This window comes from Miscanthus floridulus, chromosome 17 (assembly GCF_019320115.1).
Source record: "Miscanthus floridulus cultivar M001 chromosome 17, ASM1932011v1, whole genome shotgun sequence".
Lineage (NCBI taxonomy): Eukaryota > Viridiplantae > Streptophyta > Magnoliopsida > Poales > Poaceae > Miscanthus > Miscanthus floridulus.
The window spans coordinates 106,863,106-106,883,566 of record NC_089596.1 but is presented as its reverse complement, the minus strand read 5'-3'; the positions used below and the strand labels follow the sequence as shown (position 1 = coordinate 106,883,566).

Below are 20,461 nucleotides of genomic sequence, written 5' to 3'. Positions count from 1 at the left end.
TCAGCCCCATGCCTAATCAACTTAGCACAAGCAAGCTCTCCCTCAGCACATTCGATTACCTCTTCCGCTCTGTTGTGCTCAGACCGAACTGTCGCCTTCATGACCTCGATGTCATCCAGAAGCTGCTTGTTATTCCTATGAAGGCCTGACCACACAAGATGCACAAAGTCAAAAAACCAGAAAGACAAATAGATAAAGAATGAAAAGATCTCAGATACCTTCACAATCCTTCTTGAATCCCTCAGACTTCTTGGATGCCTCCCACAGAGTAGCCAGGGCGTCATCCTTCCTCCGTTCTGATTCACCAATTTGGGCACGGAAAGCTCCTTCAGTGACCTAGCGCCCCTGACGCTCTGCCTCAAGCTCGACATGCCTACTAGCCAACTCGACCTTCAAGAAATCCACCTTGGAGGCCAGTTTCTTTTCAGCCTCGCCAGAGCCAGAGAAGCTTGAGTAATTCCAGGAGTAGGCCTCAAAAGAAGAAAAGAGAAGATAAGAGGAAGATGAAAGAAGCAAACACCAAACCAGAAAAATAAAAGAAACAGAAGGACAAAGACTACTCACCTGTAACTTCTCTCCAAAGGAAGATGCTTCCATCATTAGGCTAACCCACGAAGAAGACAACTCGAAGAGATGGGAAGCGGGGTCAAAATCCCTCAACACATCATCCTCCAGACGCTGATCACCCACAAGGCGAACAACATCAAGATAAGATGGCAAAGGAGCTGATGCCATGACCTGGGCCATATCATAAACAGCAGCAACCCTAGCCTCGCAGGCAGCCGAGGTCTACGCCACGGTCACACAGTCCTCAACCTGGGCGGACTCCGCCTGATCGACAGAATGCTGTTCGACCCCAGCGGTCACCTCCTTCGCCACAACAACACCAAGGCTACGCCCTGATTCCTGGGACGCAGCAGGCAGAGAAGAAGCAGCCATTGACACAGCTTCAACTCAGATAGAAGTGGAAGTTGACTAAGAGCAGGAAGGCAACATCAACTCTGACCTTCAAGTACAAAAGAAATCATCAAAAAATACCATAACATAAAGAAGAAAAAAGTCACGCTAACAAGTCAAAGAAACTCACGTTACAGTTCTCTTCCTGATCATTCCAATGCCACAAAGCCAACCAGAAGCTAGCTTAGGAGGAGGCATGGTAGCAGACAAAATGTCAACATCCGCTTGAGAAGAAGCAGACAGATCTAGCACCATACCTTTGCCAGAACCTTGACCACTGACAAAAAGGCAAAAACATCAAAACCAAAAGAAGCTGGTTCATTGAAAAAACAACCAAGAATACATGCTTCAAATTGACTACTTACCGGTGAACAACAAGAGGCCTGTCCTCCTCTTCATTCTCTTCTTCAACAAGGTTCACCAAGGAATGAGCTGGACAAACAAAGAACTCAGGAAAACAAGGAGCAAAGAAAGAGGGGCAAAATAAAATCAATAATAAGCTCACCTAGGAGCATGCTACCTGTAATCTGCGCGCCCAAGGAATGAAGCCTCTTTAGAGCAGGCGCATCAGCAGAGGAACTACCCGCCAGCCCCCTCTTCATGGCAGATCGGGCAGCACGGGGCACAACCCGGGGGACGTAATCCATGTACAGCGAATCGGGTTCAGCCAAAGAAGTCCCCGGCAAGCTGACTGGCCCAGCATCTGAATGCACAACAACCGGGCCATCATCCGGAGGCAACGAGGGCATGTCATCAAAATTCTGCCCAAGCTCCTGCACCAAGTTAACCCACATCAAAATACTGTGCAAAGAAGATAGAACAACGATGAATTTGAAGAAAAGAACACTTACAGTAGGAGGCGGAAAGGCAGCAGAGTACTCGTCAACCCTATGGGGAACGATGTTTACACCCATCAAAATCTTCTGGAGGCACTCCAAAACTTTGTCCTCCGTCAGCTCCCTTGTCGGAACCATCCGAGATGGATCTTTGGCCCTGGCATTCTCAAAGCTGTAGGTTTCTGTCGATGTTTTATCACCGATAGCCTACCACGGGGGTACCCGGGACAGTTGTTCAGGCTTCGGCGAATAGTGGAACTCGGTGGTTACGCAAAGAGACTCACGATTTATACTGGTTCGGGCCCTCGACTCGGTCGAGTAATAACCTTACATCCAGTTTGGCGTTAGCCTGTTTGCGTCGTGTTGCTTTGAGTATTTGGTATGCGTTCTGTTGTTTACAAGGAGTATTCTCACCAGCCCTTTATAGTCCAGGTGCTGAGAGGAGTTGTTTATGTCCTACTCGGATATAAGGTCAGAGTCCTAAGCTACGCTTCAGGCGCCTTTCCTTGTATAGTCCGAGTTGGAGTTTTAGTCTTGCTCGTTGCTTTGCTCCGTGTTCTTCTTGATGATTGGGTTGTGGGCCTTGTTACCAAGGCCCACTTCCCTATAGTATGGTCTATGGGGGGCCCATAGGGTTCCCCATCGACAAGCCCCTGAGCATTTCATGATTGAGCTTCAAGGGCCGAGTTGTTGTAGACTTGATCCGGGTTCTTCTTGAAGTGAAATCTTGAGATGGTCTTCTTTGATTCTTCTTTTGGCTGATGTGCACTTTTGCTGAAAAAGTGCACTCAGTTAGTGTAGCCCCCGAGCCTCTTGCTATTTGGCACAAAAAGCTAGAGGGTCTTTCTATCTTGATGTCCTCTGAAAATTGCACTCATTGAGTGTAGCCCCCGAGCCTCTTGTTTTTTGGTACAAAAAGCTGGAGGGTCAAAAAATTGAAAATGTATTTTTCTATGGTGGGTACTTGCAGCCCCCGAGCCTTCTTCGGGTTCTTTTCTGTTGAGAAGAAGCTGGTAGAAGGTTCTTGATTTGTACTCCTTTGGTCTTTGTCATTTGGCTGAGGCCGCTGTTTTAGGGCCGGGTTCTTCTTCCGCCAGGTTTCTTACTGGCTTATTTGAGGGTCAACACTCCTATGTTGAGTATGCTCCTGAACCTCGGATTGCTCAATATATCATTTTATCTAGGAAGCGTCGGACTGAGGCTGCTTCTAAGCAGTCGTTGTCCAAGAGGCGACGTTCCGCTCATCAACACCCTCCAACAGGTAATGTTCTCATAGGTGAGCTTGTGCTGAGCCTTTCTCGAGTTCTTTGTCTTGATTTGTCTTGCTTTTGTGTATTCATCCGAGTTCTTCTTGTTTTCTGATAGATGGTCAGTCTGTTGCTGTTGATGAGGAGGTGACTGATGATGAGGTCCCCCTAAATCTTCGTTCGTAAGTTCTTTATTTCTCAAGTGTATTTGTGTCTTGTAATTTTTGATTGACTTGTTCTGATTCAGTTCTTTTTCTTGTAGTCATGCATGGGTTCCTTGTGTCCCAAGTGTGATAGTTGCTTCTGCTTCTGTCCTGGAGGCTATCCCAGTCCCTTCCTTTGAGGTGGTTGAGGATGATTTGTTTAATGTGCCACTCCCGAGTCTTGGCTTCTCGGGGGTGGCAAGTAGCTTCAATAAGGCTATCAAGTAAGCTCCGGCTTCTTTTCTCTTTATCCTGATAATTTTTGCTTCTGTCTTTTATTAATCCGGGTTCTTTTTTCAAATGCAGGCCTTCTGAGGATGTCTCGTCTTCTCTAACCCTTGGGGCTGAAAAAGCTTTACAAGAATTTGTTGTTGGTGAGCTCTTGTTCTTCCTTGCCTTTTTTTCTCTTATGTATTCTAAATCCTTGTGGACTTATAATTCTGCTTTTTGTAGCTTCTCCTCCTCGTGTTGCTCCTCTTGAGCCACATGTTGAGGAGTAGAATGTTGGGGCCCTGGTGTCTTTTCAGGAGGAGCACCAGGTTATGGATAGCCCTTCGAGGATTTTTGCTGCTGCTCGTCTACCATTTGGGTCATCCCTTCTAGACGCTTTCGAGGCTGCAACTCGGGTTGATGTGATAGTGGGTGAGGGTTCTGATAACCACCCTCCCCCTACTTCTGCTACTGATGTTGGTTGGCCATCAACATCTGGGCCAGGTACTCTTCTGCTAACTCAGGCAGGAGAGGAACTGGCTTAGCTTGGCCGAATTGAACGGTTGGCCAAGCCGGTTTCTTCTTAGGAAGCCTTTTCTGGTGCTTATGGCGTCGAGCTCAAGGTATCTGAGTTCTTTTTTTATTTTCAATATTGGTTTCTTCTGTTTCTGTCTCACATATTTTTGCTTTGCAGTCTTTACTTCAAGATCAGGATGTCTTGTTTGGTCCTCATGAGGCGCAGTTTACTGCCATTACTGAGGCCAATTTGAAAAGAAAGGAAGATGAGCTGACTCAGGCTCAAGTTGTCCTGACTTATGAGAAGGAGCAGCGTGCTCTAACTGAGGCCGCCCTTAATGCCAAGGTGCTTGATGCTGAGAAGGCACGTGATTCCGCTCAGGCTGAGAATTCTGATTTGAAGGAGAGACTGGCTAGTAAGTTGATCTTTTGTTGTTATACTGCTTTTCCCTTGGTTTTGCTCTTTTTTCTCTTCTGAGTTGTTGATTTGCTTTCTTTCAGCTCTTGCTCGTGAAAAAGAAGCCTGGTTGAAGGATAGGGAAGCGATGATTGACACCCTCCGGACTTCACAAAATCAGGCTGAGTCTATAAGTACTCTTACTAATTCGAAGTTGAAAGAAGCCTAAGATATTCTTGCTCAGGCAAAGTTGATACGATCTAGAGCTGACCGAGATCTTGTTCAGGCCATGAAATCAGTACAAGACTTGCAGGGGAAGTTGAAGGCTGCCCATAATCAGTTCTGGGTTCTTTATGAAGCTGTGAAGCCTATTATTGCTACAGTTTGTCACCAGGAGGATCTTGCTCAAGGGTTGAGAAGCATTATCCTGGTGCTATCAACTCGGTTCTTTGACTTTGTGAAGGGTGGTTTCCATCGTTGTGTGAACAACGTGGTCTTCTTTGTCCGGGTAGTCACCCCTGATGCGCCTATCTAGCGAATTGTTGATCCTTCTGTGACTGAGGAGTTCGCACGGCGATGGGAGGATGCAAAGGTGGAGCTTAGTGGTCTATCAGATCAAATTCTTGACCAAATGAATGTACTCCCTCCTACTCCTCCGCCTGCTTAGACAGATACTTAAGATCAACTTTGTTTCATTGTCCTTGTAATATACTTTGTTTCTTGTACATTTTGATAATATAAGTAGGCTTCATCCTGCCTTTCTTTGATTGCTATGAGTAGGCTTCGACCTGTCTTCTTTTCTTCTGAGTTGTCTTTGAATAATATGGACAAGTTTCGCCTTGTCTTTCCTTGCGGCTTTTTTGTGCTTTGCCATAGCTTGTTTCCTCTTGGTGATGTAGTAGAGTTGAAGGAGTTCATTATACTTCTCTTGGGGTAATCAACCGATTTGTATTGTAGATCCACGCCATTCTTGGGGCGGAGTAGTTCTTGGGGTAGGCACCCGAGTTGTAATTGTTACTTGTGTCGCTTTTGGGGCGAAGTGGTCGACCATACTGCTCTTGGAGTAAATGGCCGAGTTGTTTTTCGCTGATTGTGCCGCTCTTGGGGCAAAGTAATCGATTGTACTGCTCTTAGGGTAGGCGACCGAGTTGTTGGAGTGATTGTGCCGCTCCTTGGGAGAAGTAGTCGATTGTGCCGCTCTTGGGGTAGGCGACCAAGTTGTTTTTGTAGATAGCACCGCTTGTTCGGCATAGTAGTCGATCGTACCGCCCTTGGGGTAGGCGACTGAGCTATTGGAGTGATCGTGCCACTCTTTGGGCAAAGTAGTTGATCATACCGCTCTTGGGGTAAGCGACTAGGTTGTTTTTGTAGATAATGCCGCTTGTTGGGCGTATTAAACGATCGTACCAGCTCTTGGGGTAAGCGATCAGACCCATATAGCACAACCATTTCTGGGTTGGCTGTTTGTAGGGTAAGTAAGCAATCGTAGCAGCTCTTGGGGTAAGCGATTGCGCCCGTATAGCAACAACCGTTTCCGGGTTGAGCTGTGTGTAGGGCTGCCCCTTTTTCCCCAACCTGATTACTGGTTGGTTCTATCCGTTGGACAGGGCTATCAGTCGTACCATCTCTTTTATGGTAGAGTGAAAAATGCTAGCTTGGGTCTCCTTACCCAAGAAGCTATTTGGCCGTTGGCCATCAGTCAAGCCATCTCCATATGGTTGAGTGACAAAATTGCTCGTGTAGCGCAACCGTTTCCGGGTTGGCTGTTAACAGGGAAGCCCCTTTTATCCCCAACCTGATTATGGGTTGGTTTGTCGGTTCGACAGGGCTTATATCTGAAGTCATTCTTCTTGAAGAATTTCTGCTTTATTTCTCTTGAAACTTGAGTACAATATGTTGTACTAATTGTAGAATCTTTTGAGTTGGCTGATATGCCAAGTATTCTTCACTGGTATTTCGTCTAGAGTCATCAACTCGTATGTGCCGGGTCCTGTTGTCGTCTTCACGATGAAGGGTCCTTCCCATGGACTGAGTAGTTTGTGTCGTCCATCTTTCTTCTGGAGTAGTCGTAATACTGAGTCCCCTGGCTTTAGTGATCGGGGTTGAGTACTTTTGTCATAATGTCTTTGTAATCCTTGATGATATCTTGCATTTTGGATTATTGCACTGTCTCTTATTTCTTCTATTTAATCAATTTCTAACCACCTTGTTTCTTCGACTTCGCCTTCTTCATATTGTTCTATTCTTGGAGATAGCCATATCAAGTCGGCTGGTAGTACTGCCTCTGATCCGTAGACTAGAAAGAACGGTGAGTATCCGGTGGCTCTGCTGATCTAGGTTCTTAGACCCCATACTACTTTTGGTAGTTTATCGATCCATTTTCCACCATAATCTTTCAAATCTTCATATAATCTTGGTTTTAGGCCTTATAATATGAGTCCATTTGCTCTTTCGACTTGTCTATTGGCTTGTGGGTGTGCTACTGATGCAAAATCGATTTTTATCTCACAATCTCTTGCCCAGTATTGGAATTCTCTTGCTGTAAATGGTGAACCAAGATCTATGATTATTCTGTTGGGCATGCCGAACCTATGCATGATGTCTTGTATGAATTCCACTGCTTTTTCTGCACTATATTTGACCAAAGGTTTGTATTCAATCCACTTTGTAAATTTGTCGATTGCCACAAATATGTATTCAAAGCCTCCTTTTGCTTTTTTGAGTGGTCCGACTTGATCCAGCCCCCAGCACGAGAACGGCCAGGCTGGTGGTATGCATATCAAATTATGAGCGGGTACATGTGATTGTCTAGTAAACATTTGGCAGTTCTTGCATGTTTTGACGAGCTCTTCTGCATCTTTGAGTGCTGTTGGCCAATAGAACCCGGTTCTGAATGCTTTGTCGACCAGTGTCCTAGAGGCTGCATGATTTCCACAACATCCTGAGTGGATTTCATCCAAGATTTCCTTTCCTTTATCTGTTGGAACACATTTAAGTAGTACTCTAGATGATGCTGCTCTTTTGTATAGTTTATCTCCCACTAGAACGTAGTTTTTGCTTCTTCGTATAACCCGGGTTGCTTCTGCTTTGTCTTCGGGTAGTTTCTTCTCTTTGATAAAATCAGTGTATGTTTGTCTCCAATCATTTTATATGACCATGATTTATCTTGACTGGTCTGGTTCTTCTGCTTGATCTATTTCCATTGGATCTGTTGTTTCCTTCTCCTTTTCTGTGTTCCCGAGTTGTTTGATGGATGGGGCTATGAGTTCTTCTACAAATATACCAGGTGGTACTTTTGCTCTATCTGATCCCAATTTGGCTAGCACGTCTGCTGCAATGTTGGAATCCCTTAGTACATGATGGATTTCGAGCCCTTGGAAAATTTTCTCCAATTTTCTAACTTCTGCACAGTATGCGTCCATATTGTCTTTTATACAATCACAATCTTTGTTGACTTGGTTGATTACTATAGCTGAATCACCGTAGACGAGTAGCCTTTTGATCCCAAGTGAGCTTGCAATTCTTAGACCATGTATTAATGCTTCATATTCAGCCTCATTGTTAGTTGCTTGCCAAAGTATTTGTAGCACATACTTTAACTGTCTCCCTTCTGGTGATATGAATAGCACTCCTGCTCTGGCTCCTCCTAACTTTAGGGAACCGTCAAAATACATTCTCCAATGATCAAGTATTGGTTTGGGCTCTTTTTGATTGATTTCTGTCCATTCAGCAATGAAGTCGGATAATGCTTGAGATTTGATTGCTGTTCTTGGTTTGAAGTCTAGGTTGAAAGCACCAAGTTCTACTGCCCATTTTGATATCCGACCTGTTGCATCTTTGTTGCGTAGAATGTCTTGGAGTGGAAAATTGGTTACCACTGTAATCTCGCTTATGTAATAGACTAGTCTTTGCACTTTGTATGTGTGTCCGGGTTCTTCTCTTTCAACAACAATTGCTATACTGACAACGTTCTTGGTTGCTGTAATGTATAACATCATGTCTTCTTTGCCTTTTGGTGGATTCATTACTGGTGATGATGCCAAGTATTCTTTTAGCTTTTGGAATACTTCTTCTGCCTCTTCTATCCATTCAAAATTTCCTGCCTTTTTTAATAGTTTGAAGAAAGGTAGCCCTTTCTCTCCTAGCCGGGAGATGAATCTGTTGAGTGCTACCATGCACCCTATAAGCTTCTATATGTCTTTAACTTTCCTTGGAGGTTTCATATCCGTGATGGCTTTAACTTGCTTTGTACTTGCTTCAATTCCTCGGTTGCTAACTAGAAATCTGAGTAGTTGTCCTGATGGGACCCCAAAAATACATTTTGTGGGATTTAGCTTCCACTGCCATGATTTTAGATTCTTGAAAGTTTCCTCAAGGTCTTCTATCAATGATCCGGGTTCTTTTGTCTTGATTACCATATCATCAATGTATGCTTCTGCGTTCCTTCCGACTTGATTCCCTAGACAAGTTTGAATTGCTCTTTGATATGTTGCCCCTGCATTTTTTAGCCCAAAAGGCATTCATTTGTAGCAATAGGCCCCAAAGGGTGTAATGAACGATGTCTTGCTTTGGTCTTCTTCCCTTAGAGATATTTGATGATAGCTCGAGTAGCAATCCAGAAAGGATAATAGAGCTGATCCTGCTGTTGAGTCGATGATTTGATCAATCCTTGGTGGGACATATAGATCTTTTGAGCAATGTTTGTTGAGGTCTGTGTAGTCGATGCACATGCACCATTTTTTTAAATTCTTCTTCTCTACTAGGACCGGGTTGGCAAGCCAATTCGGGTTGATGATTTCTCTGATGAATCATGCTGTCATGAGCTTGGTGATCTCTTTTTTGATTGCATCTTTTCTGTCTGGAGTGAATCTTCGTAGCTTCTGCTTAACGGGTTTGGACCCTTTGTTTACATCAATTATGTGCTCAGCCAACTTCCTTAGGACCCCTGGCATGTCGGCCGGCTTCCAAGCGAAGATATCTTTGTTGTCCCGAAGAAAGTTGGTGAGCGCGAGTTCCTATTTGGGGTCGAGGTTTGCACTGATGATGGCTGTCAGTAAGTCGATAGTCTTGGTAGCGGCTTCTTTTGGTGGTGCGAAGTTACTTGGCTTCTTAGCCGGTATCTAAATCTCATCCGGGTTCAATTCGTTGGCTAGCGTTGCAATCTCCTTTCCTTCCTTTATGTCTTGTAATCTTTTGGATATTTGTACTGCTTGTACGTCGCAATCATGCGCTTTCTTTAGATCTCCTTTCAATGATAATACGCCCTTTGTTGTTGGCATCTTGAGTAGTTGGTATGGATAGTGTGGCACTTCCATGTATTTTGTTAAAGCTGGTCTCCCAAGTATTGCGTGGTAGCATGATTCAAAGTATGCAACTTCGAATTTGATGAATTCTGTCCGGTATTTGTCTGGTGTGCCAAAGGTAACTGGTAGGGTTATCTATCCGAGGGGCATAGCTGCTCTACTGAGTACTATTCCGTAGAATGGTGTGCTTGTTGGTGTCATTGGACCTTCACAATCCAGATTCATCCTTTTGAGAGTATCTGCGAAAATTATGTTAAGCCCGGCTCCTCCGTCGATGAGTACTTTAGTTACTGCCACTCCTGCGATAGTTGGACCCAGTACCAGCGAGTAACATCCTGCGTTTGTTGCACTGGTCCATTGGAATTCTCTTGTGAAGTGGATGGGGTACTCTGACCAATCTAGATACCTTGGGGTGGCTGGTTCAGCTGCCATGATGGCTCTGTGAGCTAGTTTCTCTTGCCTTTTGCTTCGTGTGTAAGGAACACTTGAAAATATCACTGCTAATTGGCGTTGGGGTTCTTGATAATCTCCTTCAGCTTTCTTTTCCTCCTTTTTGGATTCTTCTTGCTTCTGCTCTGAGTTGTTTTGATTCCTGTTTTCTCTCTTCATGAATTGCCGCTGAAAAGTGCTACATTCAACTAATTTGTGTCTGGCCCCTGGGTGTATGTGACACGGCATGTTCTCTATGTTTTCCGGTGTTCTTCCTTGGTAGTTGTTGCTTCGATAGTTGCTATTACTGTTGTAACCGCTATTGTTACAGTTGTTGCTATTGTTGTAGTTGCCATTGTAATTGCCACCGTTGCTATCATTGCTGTTGCCATTGTATCTTCTCTTGTTGTCTGTGGTTGCCACCATGTTGTCCTACCTTGGCCTTTTGTCTTGCTGTCTGTAATCGGGTCTTCTATTCTCTGGGTTGTCCCTAGCAAACCGGTGCCGGGTTCTTTCTTCTGACGCAATTAGCTTTTCAACAACCCTCTTGAAGTCTTCATTTGTTCTTGGGTTCTCATTGAAATAATCCTTGTATTGCCAATTTGCCAAAGATTCCTTCTACAAAGGCCTCTATCACCTCTCTGTCGGTAATGTCGTGGACTTGAGCCCTGAATTCTCCAAATCTTCTATAGTATTCCCTTAGACTTTCTCCTCTCCTTTGCCTTACCCCTTTCAACTCGGCTACGGTCATCGGATGGGTAATAATGCCTGCGAAGTTGTTGCAGAAAGCTTCTTGCAAGTCTTCCCAATATCTGATTGATCTTGGCCTCAATTTGTCAAACCATTGTAGTGGCATTGCTTCGAGGACCATTGGGAAAAATAGAGCCTTGATGTCATCATCTCCTCCAGCTAATTCAATAGATTGGGAATAAACTCTTAGCCATTGTCTTGGTTCTACTTTTCCATCATACTTGGAGTGATTTGCTGGCTTAAATTTGTGTGGTAGTTTTAATGTTTGTAGCCTTCTCGTAAAACAAGGGAATCTATCGTATGGTTCTATCCTTTCATAATCTGGTGATCTTGCCCTCCTGTAATATGATCTATCTTCTTTAAACTCGGATTCTCCATAGTCATCTTCTTTGTCGAATCTTCTCGATGCTTCCGGGTATCGCTGGCTCGGTTCTGGCTTGCCCTTTTCTTGTAGCCTGGGGTAATGCTCTTGCCTTCCATTATTGTCAGTATTTTCCACTAGCCTTTGAAAATTTGATTTTTTAGGTGGTTGTTCCCCTTGTGGCTCCCGTGGAAGTTCTTCGCCGAGTTGTTTTTCTGATCCCCCGACTTCTTTCTCCTGGTCTTCCTTTGTCCTTCTGTTATTCGTGAGGGCGTGTAACTCTTTTGTTAACTCTTTAATTCTTTTCCTTTTTGTACTTTTTTTGGCTTCTCTTTCCGCCTTCTTTCTGTTGTATTCCGTCAATTCTGCCTTGTATTTATTCCAGATTTGCTTCCTTTGTTTAGCCCTGTTCCTCCTTCCAGCCTTCAACTTATTCTTCTTTAGTCTTGCTAGTCTTTGCTCATCATTTTTGTTGTTGTCGCTTTTCTCATCTGACGAGATGTTGCTTTCAGATTCGTCTGAAGATTTTATATCTGGTATCTAGGGCGGTTCCAAAGGTTGCTCTAGTTGTTCCGCCATGTATACAGTGTACCTCTTCCGAGCTCTTCTTGTACGGTATTTCATCCTTCGTTTGGTCGAGCTGTTGGTAGTTTCTGAGCTGGATCTGAGTTCTTTTCCCTCCTAGTAAGGTAGTTCTTCAACATACGTGCTAGTCTGGGCTTTGCTCGAGGTGAAAGAACCTGGCCAATGCACCACACAGTCTTGTAGCGTAATTGTCATGATCATCCCTTCTTGTGCTCCCTCTAGGAGTATTTTTCTTGCTGAGTTCATCTTGTCTTGGGTAAAGTGTTGACAGATTGACGCCGCGTTGTGTAGTCCGTACGTTCCCGAGTTCTTTTTTGAGTTGTACGGGTTGTATTTCTTCACGATCGTTGTTGTGTCTCCGAGTCCAATTAGGCTTGGCTCTTGTGCTGTGAAGATTTCCTTGGAGTCGGATTGTATTTCTTTCTCAGAGTCGGTTTCGTATCCGCTTTCTTCCTCATTCTGAGTTGGATCCGAAGTTGAGAGTTTCGTCATCTTGGCGAGTTCATATTCTACTTCGTCATCGAATTCTTTTTCTTCTCGGAGACGGGTATGTAGCTTGCCGTCGCCGTCAACCTCGCAGATCCATGATCTGAAGACAAAGGTTGTTCCCACCGAAAAAATCATCTTGAGGTCGAGGTCCGCTGAGCTCTCGAGAGAAATTCATCGAAAGCCCCTACCTGACGCGCCAGCTGTCGATGTTTTATCACCGACAGCCTGCCACGGGGGTACCCGTGACAGTTGTTCGGGCTTCGGTAAATAGTGGAACTCGGCGGTTACGCAAAGAGACTCACGATTTATACTGGTTCGGGCCCTCGACTCGATCGAGTAATAACCTTACGTCCAGTTTGGCGTTAGCCTGTTTGCGCCATGTTGCTTTGAGTATTCGGTATGCGTTCTGTTGTTTACAAGGGGTATCCTCACCAGCCCTTTATAGTCCAGGTACTGAGAGGAGTTGTTTATGTCCTACTCGGATACAAGGTCAGAGTCCTAAGCTACGCTTTGGGCGCCTTTCCTTGTATAGTCCGAGTTGGAGTTTTAGTCTTGCTCGTTGCTTTGCTCCATGTTCTTCTTGATGATTGGGCTGTGGGCCTTGTTACCAAGGCCCACTTCCCTATAGTACGGTCTATGGGGGGCCGTAGGGTTCCCCATTGATAGTTTCCCTCACCTTCAAGGGTTGAACTCGGCGACGGAGGTAGCTAGCCACGATTCCAAAATCGGTCAAGCCTTGTTGCTTCAAGGTCTTGATCCTATCAAGGAACGGCTTGATCTTCTAGAGCTCCTCGCTCGTCAATGGCGTCTTCTCCCACCGGTCATTAAGGACCGGACCAACATCCGAATGCACAATAAGGGGAGGATCCATATTCCCGACGTAAAACCATTCGGTCCTCCAGTCTTTCACATAATCAACTAAGGTGTAATCAAAGTACTCCTTCTGCTTATTCTGGTGAAATTGAATACCGCACCCGCCCAGGACAGAAGTATTGTCGGACCTAGGGTGCGGTTTCAGACAAAAGAGATACCGGAAGAGAGTGATAGAAGGGAGGATTCCAAGGAAAGTCTCACAGAAATGAACAAAGACAGAAAGATGCAGAACCCCATTCGGGGTGAGATGGTTCAGAGAAATAGCAAAGTAACGAAGGAAACGATGAAGGAAATGAGAAGCAGGGAGACATAGGCCAGCACGAACAAAAGACAAGAAAAGAACAATTTCCCCAGGATTAAGATAGGGAACTCGATGCTCACCAGGCCCCCTCCACTCGGCAAGACTTTTCTCCTAGATTAGGCCCTCGTCGGCCAACTCTTGCAACTACTCCTCCTTAGTGCTCGGAGCAGGCCAGCTGTTAGCCGCATCCCTCATGGCCACAAACTCCTGATTGTCAATTGTGGAAATCGACGCCTCCTCGTCCTCAAAGACCGCCTGAGACTTGCTCGACGACTTCTTCTTGCCCATATACCAGCAAAAGCACAAAGCACTAAGGGCGGCAGCGTTCAGATGACGGTGACAATGGCGACGGCGGTGCTCGGAGTGCTAGGGTTTCGCAAAGGCTAAAAGCTAGAAGGCAAAGACAGCATAAAAAGAAGAAGGAGAAGAGCCTTTAAATAAGATTTACAACGGTAAAATACGGCCCACCAGGCCCGATTAACGCGGCATGGGAACGCAACGGTCCATTTCTCGCCATAACCGACGCGACCGAAATGACGGACGACACACCTTTTCACAACGGTACAGTTCAACGGGCAGATCTCAGACTTATCCATCCAGTACCACGACAAAGTACTTATACTACTCCAAAAAGAACTCATCCACCATGAAGCAAAAAAGGATTACCGCATAAGGAAGACAAAGAACTCGGATTTCGCTGAAAGTACTCGGGAGTATCAGAAACAACCACGACAACACAACAGGAAGAATATACCAACACTGTACAACTCATGACTGAGCAGTATTTACACTTAACCACTACCTATCACCTATCTTCAAAAAGAACCAGGACTAGCAGGCTACCTGAGAATATGACAAAAGACCCTCTATCCGAGTTCTTCTTCAACAAAAAGAACCCGGACATATGCTCGGGGGCTGCAGGGTACATATCCTCAGAAGAGATTTTCAGTTTTTCCAACAGTAAAAAGTCAAGACCCTCTAACTCTTTGTTCCAAAAAGCAAGAGGCTCGGGGGCTACACTCAGTGAGTGCCTTTTTTCAAAAAAAACGCACGTCACTCAAAGAACTTCTTCAAGACAGGACCACTTCAAGGCTTCACGTCGAAAGAACCCGACCGGCTTGATTCGCCAGGCAAAGCCAGAGAAACAAGGAGGCTTCCGAGTTCAACCATGAAATGCTCGGGGGCTTGTCGATGCGGGACCCACAGGGCTCCTCAGCAAAGCAACTACGGATCGTGGGCCCTGGCCTGGCCCACGGACAGAAGCGAGAAGAGGTGCAGCGACTGCTACACCGAATCTGAGTAGAATAGGCCAGACTAGGCGGATTCCTATGGAAAGTACCTTCTGTATGTAGTTCCGGACACCTTCCGTGGATCCAACTAGGATTGTAATTGCACCACGGCCCTCTCTATTTATAAAGAGAGACCGTGGGCACCCAAAAGGGAAGAACGATTGTAGCGCAATATTCCAATCAATCCAACGCAAAAGCACTGGACGTAGGGCTATTACTCGATCACGGTCGAGGGCCCGAACCAGTATAAATCGACTGTCTCTTGCGTTAACCGCCGAGTTCTGCATACGCCGAAGCCCGAACAACTGCTCTGGGTACCCCGTGGTAGGCTATCGGTGGTAAAACATCGATAGACGCCACCACCGTCCTCCTGCTCCTGTGGGTGCACGTCGTCCATGCGCGCGTATCGGCTGTTCCTCCCCAATAACCCCCGCAAGGAGCCGCCGCCACCATCAGCCCTGCTGAGCCCCTCCCTCCCTCTTCCGAGTAGGCCGCTAGACACCCGGATGGGAAACGGGTGGAGGTGAAGTGGATCTGAGGAAGGAAGCCAATGGCGAGACGGCTGGGCGCAGCGCCCGAGGGAAGCGTGGAGGCGCTTTTTTTTTCACGAGATGGGGGACGGGAAGAGAGCAAAAGCGGAGGCGTCAAGGCTTGCGAGTTGGTTTTTGTTTTTGCTTTTTTGGCTAGAGGCCCTACGCGGCGGCGTTGAATGAATCCGGAGAGAGCAAAAGCACGCCGACACACGCAGGAGACACGTGGAAAAAAATACTTTCCACTGTCCTAAACTAAGGACGGGAAGGAAGATTCGTCCTCTAAATTGATCATGCTCAAAGACGTCCGATTCGTGAACAGTAGCCACACAGTAGCAGAAGCGTTCTCCTTGAGCGAATCCCATACGGCATAAGGATGTACATATGACCAGGAAGACATTACAAGGATCCATCTAAAATTAGAACATTGCAAGTGTTGTTCTAGCATCCTTCTAAAATTAGAACATGAAAATCGATGCAGTCAAAAGCATCCATCTAACATTAGAACATTTGGTACTAAATATCCACAGGACCACCAGGTTTACAAATATCACGTCTGTTCAACAGGATTAAATGGCAACATTGTACTTGTTAATGCATAGAGCACCTCATCATTTATTATCTCTTGGATGGGTTACTTCAGGAAGTCTTTCTCCATTCTTGAATCGCATCGAATGCAGCACTTTGGGCATAGTAGGCCGGTGGGACTAGACACAATGGAATGAGAGGTGAGTGCAATAGAAGCGATATACCATACAAGGCGTAAACAAACATACTTATGACTCAAAAGAATGAAAGAAGCTGCATAAAGCTATCTTTTAATAAATAAAAAAGAAATTTGTCAACGAGGAAATTACACTCGCGTTATAGCAAGTCACAAATAAGGACATTCCTACCCGTAGCCCCTTGCTGTGCTCATCAACAAAATGAGGCACTATTTCTTTCTTTCCAAAATTAAGAAAACTCAACTTTTAAAGAAAAATACTGTACACACATGCAGTGAGAGAAGAATAAATAATGGTAAGCGTGTAAAAGTACTTACCAAGACATATTTCTGGGCTGGCCCAACGATGACGTCTGTATTTGGCAACACATGTTGGTCAGGTGCCTACTAACAATCACCACAGCAAAGCAATTCAAAAGTAGAGTTGAAACTTACAAGGTGCAAAGCTTTGAGGTTAAAGACTGAAGTTCATGAGCTGGAAAATTGTTGTCGTCGTGAACAACATGATAACAAACCAAGGAGGCTGAGAAGTTCTACAGTCAAACAATACAGCAGCTCAATAATGTTTTTATTTAAGGCTAGAGCTGCAGATTCACCAAATTAAAATGTACTTTACCTGACCACGATGGCAGCACCAGAACTTAAACTTTGTAGGGTCAGCCTCAGTTCCTATAAAAGAAACCCCGTCACCAAAGGCAAGTACATGTGTATGTATCCTCAGTAAGAAAAGAGACGCAGAGACGTAGTAGCGACGCGAACCAGGAAGAATGTCCTTGCTTTTGTCGGTCATCCCAATCATCTCAATAGGAGTAGGCAGCACAACCACATATGTGAGTTGTGGTTGATATCTGTCGTTGAAAAAGGCACAAGCCTTTCAAGGAAGAAGCACAAAACCATCAAAATGAGACAGTGAGATCCAAACAGATAGAGGAAAGCAAATAACACTGTATTCCTACCCGTTTTATATCATCTATTTCTTGCTGGCAAATGGGGCCGAATTGACCCCGCTCTAATCCATTCCTGTACAAGGTACTGCAATGTGAGCATATATATATATATATATATATATATATATATATATATATGATTCAACTGGACCAAAGTTGGAAGGAAGGAATACAAGAAGTTCTACCTGAAGAAGATTATCTTCTGAGGGTTTTGCTTTATTCTCTTGTAGAAGGAATTAAAAAAATCGCTGCAAAAGTAAGGATGTTAGTTATCCAAAAGGAACAAAGTGACAGTGGGTAGCGAAAGATCATATACAACACATAATTACATCATAATGCCACCATTGCTATTATGCAGGTCTTTTATGATCCCTTCACCATATGGTTGGTATGATTCCATAACAAAATACTTTCTGAATTTTGGCCAATCCAGTGAGGCCGCAACCTACATAACTCCAAAAAATATAATTGACCACTGGAATGCGTAGCAGCAAAAAATGAATCTAGGTCATGTTAGCTTAAGGAGAGACATACAGTTGCAATAGACTCTGAGCCCTCTCCTGGCATACAATGGAGCAAGTCAGCACCAAAAATAATCATTGGGGCCTCTGACACAAGGGGTAAGGCCAATCGCCGACGGCGTACATCACGCTTTACAACCTGATTAATAAACACAAACCATGATAACTCTGTAACACACACACACACACAAAGAAAAAAAAAACCTATCCAAGAGGGAGAACCTTAGATCTTATTTGGCATGCAGTTTTCTTCAGCGGCCACTTAATTATTTTATAATAATATGGGTAACAAAGCTCATATGTGACATTAAGGATCGCATCACACAGCTCTTTGATTCTCTCTGCAAAACATTACATGACTGTCAGAAAATAAAACCAATGGTAATTGGTAAATCTGACAAAAGTATAACTTCCATACCATCATATTGTCGATCATCTGGCAAAATCACAAGTAGAAATACTGCTGATTCTTCTTCCTTAAGTTCGGTAATGAAATCGAAGATCTTCTTGCTCATATCCAACAGAGTCTTTCCGATATCATCCAAAGTAGCAGGTTTTACCCGAGCCAACATTTGTGGGAACGGAAAAAATTTCTATCATGTAGATAGTCAAAGTCAGACGTGCCCTAAATAATTAGAAATCCATATTAAAAAAAAAGTACACAGGACTTACCATTCCAATGGTCACACACATATCTACAACCGCACCAATAAGCTTGAGTGACTTTCTATAGCTCAAAGATGAAAAATCTATACATGCCCAGTGTCTCACGATTCCACGTTCAAACTAAAAGGGAAGAAATGCAAACGTTTGAGAATGCTTCGATAAGATATTATGAACGATGGAGATAAATAGAGTTACATAACAGTAACATCAAGATTCCCATACATATACACGCAAGGATGCCTACCCATTAGCCAGATATGCTCTTAGATAGCTCCACTCATGTTTGTCAATTGTTTATTAGTTTCAGACTTTTAGGTTTTTGGTTTTGAACACATTTTTCGGACGGTTAGTTCCCATATTGTTTTAAGTTATGCTGGAAACCTTGCAAATTCACATCATGCACGCAGCAAATAACAACATTCAAGAATTGTCATGCACAAGCTGCGTCATGTATAACTCATCCAAGGACTATATGATGCATAATTTGATTGAGGATGCATGATGTTATGATTCAAGGAACTTAGCACACCATCAGAAAAAATATATTCTCACTGCACTATAAGATCTCAGAACAGATCACATCGATCAACCATAATATCATGGTATGAATTCAAGTTAATTTTCAATATTTAGATTGACAGCTTTAAAAAATGGTACGTACAGATTTGTCTGGTAAAAAACTTCCATCGAAAGGAATAATGAGGTTTGATAAATCTATCATAGTATAAAGCTTCCTGTACTGTGTTAATTTATATAAAAAAAAAAGTCTGTGTAGAGGAAGTACTTAACAGCTGGAATACCTGCACCTCAACCGCGTCATCAAGGAGACCAGACAAGGTACTGATGTCGCTTCCCCCAGATTTCTCTTCATGAGTGTTATACTCTGCAGAATTCTCATTCGATGCATGCACAACCTCTATAGGCATGTTGTTTCTGAATCTGTAGTAGCTTCTGTTGTGAGGCAGCTCCGGGAAGTCATACCAAGACACGATGCTGGGTTTCTTGTATTGCGCATGTGTTCCTAGTCCCAGCTTGAGAATGCACTCACGGTCCTCTGGAGACAGGAAGAAGGAAGAAAGTGTAAACAAGAAGGATAATCAACTCGAAAGGAAAAGGGAGATGAGAGTAGAGTGGGGGATACGAACAAGGAGAGAACAAGCTGTTAGCCTATGATAGATTGATTCGACTCCAAACAACTGAGCAGAAACTAAGTTTTACCAGGGCACAGGAAGGCTTCATCTATTTCCTTGAAGGCTGCGCTTCCATCATCTACTTCCATCCACTGGGGCTGTTCACATGCATCATCTTCCCCCGTGTTCTCATCAAAGCCATGGTGCTGTTCAGATCCTTCATCTTCTTCTGTGTCTTCATCGGAATAATCTGGTTCACACATAGCATCTTCCATCTGATCACAGATATCATCTTCCATCTCATCCAAACTAGGGAATCCTTCCAAGTAGATAATGTCTGAATCAGCATCTCCTATGTCTTCCGAACCAAATAGATCCGAGCCACCATCTTCTCTCATTTTCTCATCTGAACATTGGGAGCCCACATCTGTCATCTTCTCATCACGGGAATCTGAACATTTAAATCCACTGTCTTCAGCCGTTTGTTCGTCAGAACGGCGCTCACCCGGCGCCTCCTCATTGCAGGATCCGGCGCTACCGACCCCGATAGGCAGCTTGTTGAGGATGTGGGTGATGTCGTCGATTGCAGAGCCATCATTGGCGGCTCGTAGAACCTCCATTCTCCTCCTCGTCGTCGATTGCCGAGCTATCATTGTTGTGGGGTGTTCGGTACAGCCAGCAGCCGCTAAGGCTGCTGTTTCCTTTTTTCTCGGTACTGTAGCAACAATAGGAGTAGCTGCAGCCGCGCTAAGCTGCAGCGAACACCCCGAGGAGTATTTACTCTTACCCAGGTGCTCCTTCCAGTTCACCGTGTTCCCCTTCGCCGCCATGGCGCTCCTCTTCCACGGGGTTTGGCTTGGATGGGGAATTTCCTGCAACTCCCTCTAGTCTAGGGTTTGGGATCGAAGAATGAAAAGGGGACGCTGCGGCCGCCAATGGAGATTTATCAGGGAAACAGAGGAAGGAGAAGGGAGAGAACGAGCCCTGGGGAAGTTGACCGGCGGATTGACCTTCTTGGACCTCGGCTGCGGGAGAGCGAGGGAGGAGAGTGGAGCGGGAGCGGCGGCGGCGGACGGAGTGCGAGGAGGGAGCGGTAACCCTAACGAGAGTGTCGGATTTTTTTTTTTTTGTTTTTTTTGTTGAGCGGCCAAGAGCGGCCAGCCGGGCCCACAGAAAAAGCCGTCAGCGCGCTAGGTT

General features: G+C 44.8%; 1 protein-coding gene across 1 annotated transcript; it reads right to left on the bottom strand.

The window, feature by feature from the left end:
- Window positions 1–15,675: 15,675 nt before the first annotated feature.
- On the bottom strand, window positions 15,676–20,417 carry LOC136516236 (protein argonaute MEL1-like). Its single transcript, XM_066509596.1, has 14 exons — window positions 19,353–20,417; window positions 18,935–19,188; window positions 18,141–18,254; window positions 17,887–18,061; window positions 17,691–17,809; window positions 17,482–17,607; window positions 17,277–17,392; window positions 17,133–17,195; window positions 16,957–17,020; window positions 16,760–16,871; window positions 16,617–16,669; window positions 16,436–16,533; window positions 16,319–16,353; window positions 15,676–15,983 (listed from the first exon to the last, which is right to left on the bottom strand). The coding sequence occupies exons 1-14, from the start codon at window positions 20,092–20,094 to the stop codon at window positions 15,916–15,918; spliced, it is 2,139 nt and encodes a 712-aa protein (XP_066365693.1). The 5' UTR covers window positions 20,095–20,417; the 3' UTR covers window positions 15,676–15,915.
- Window positions 20,418–20,461: the final 44 nt, after the last annotated feature.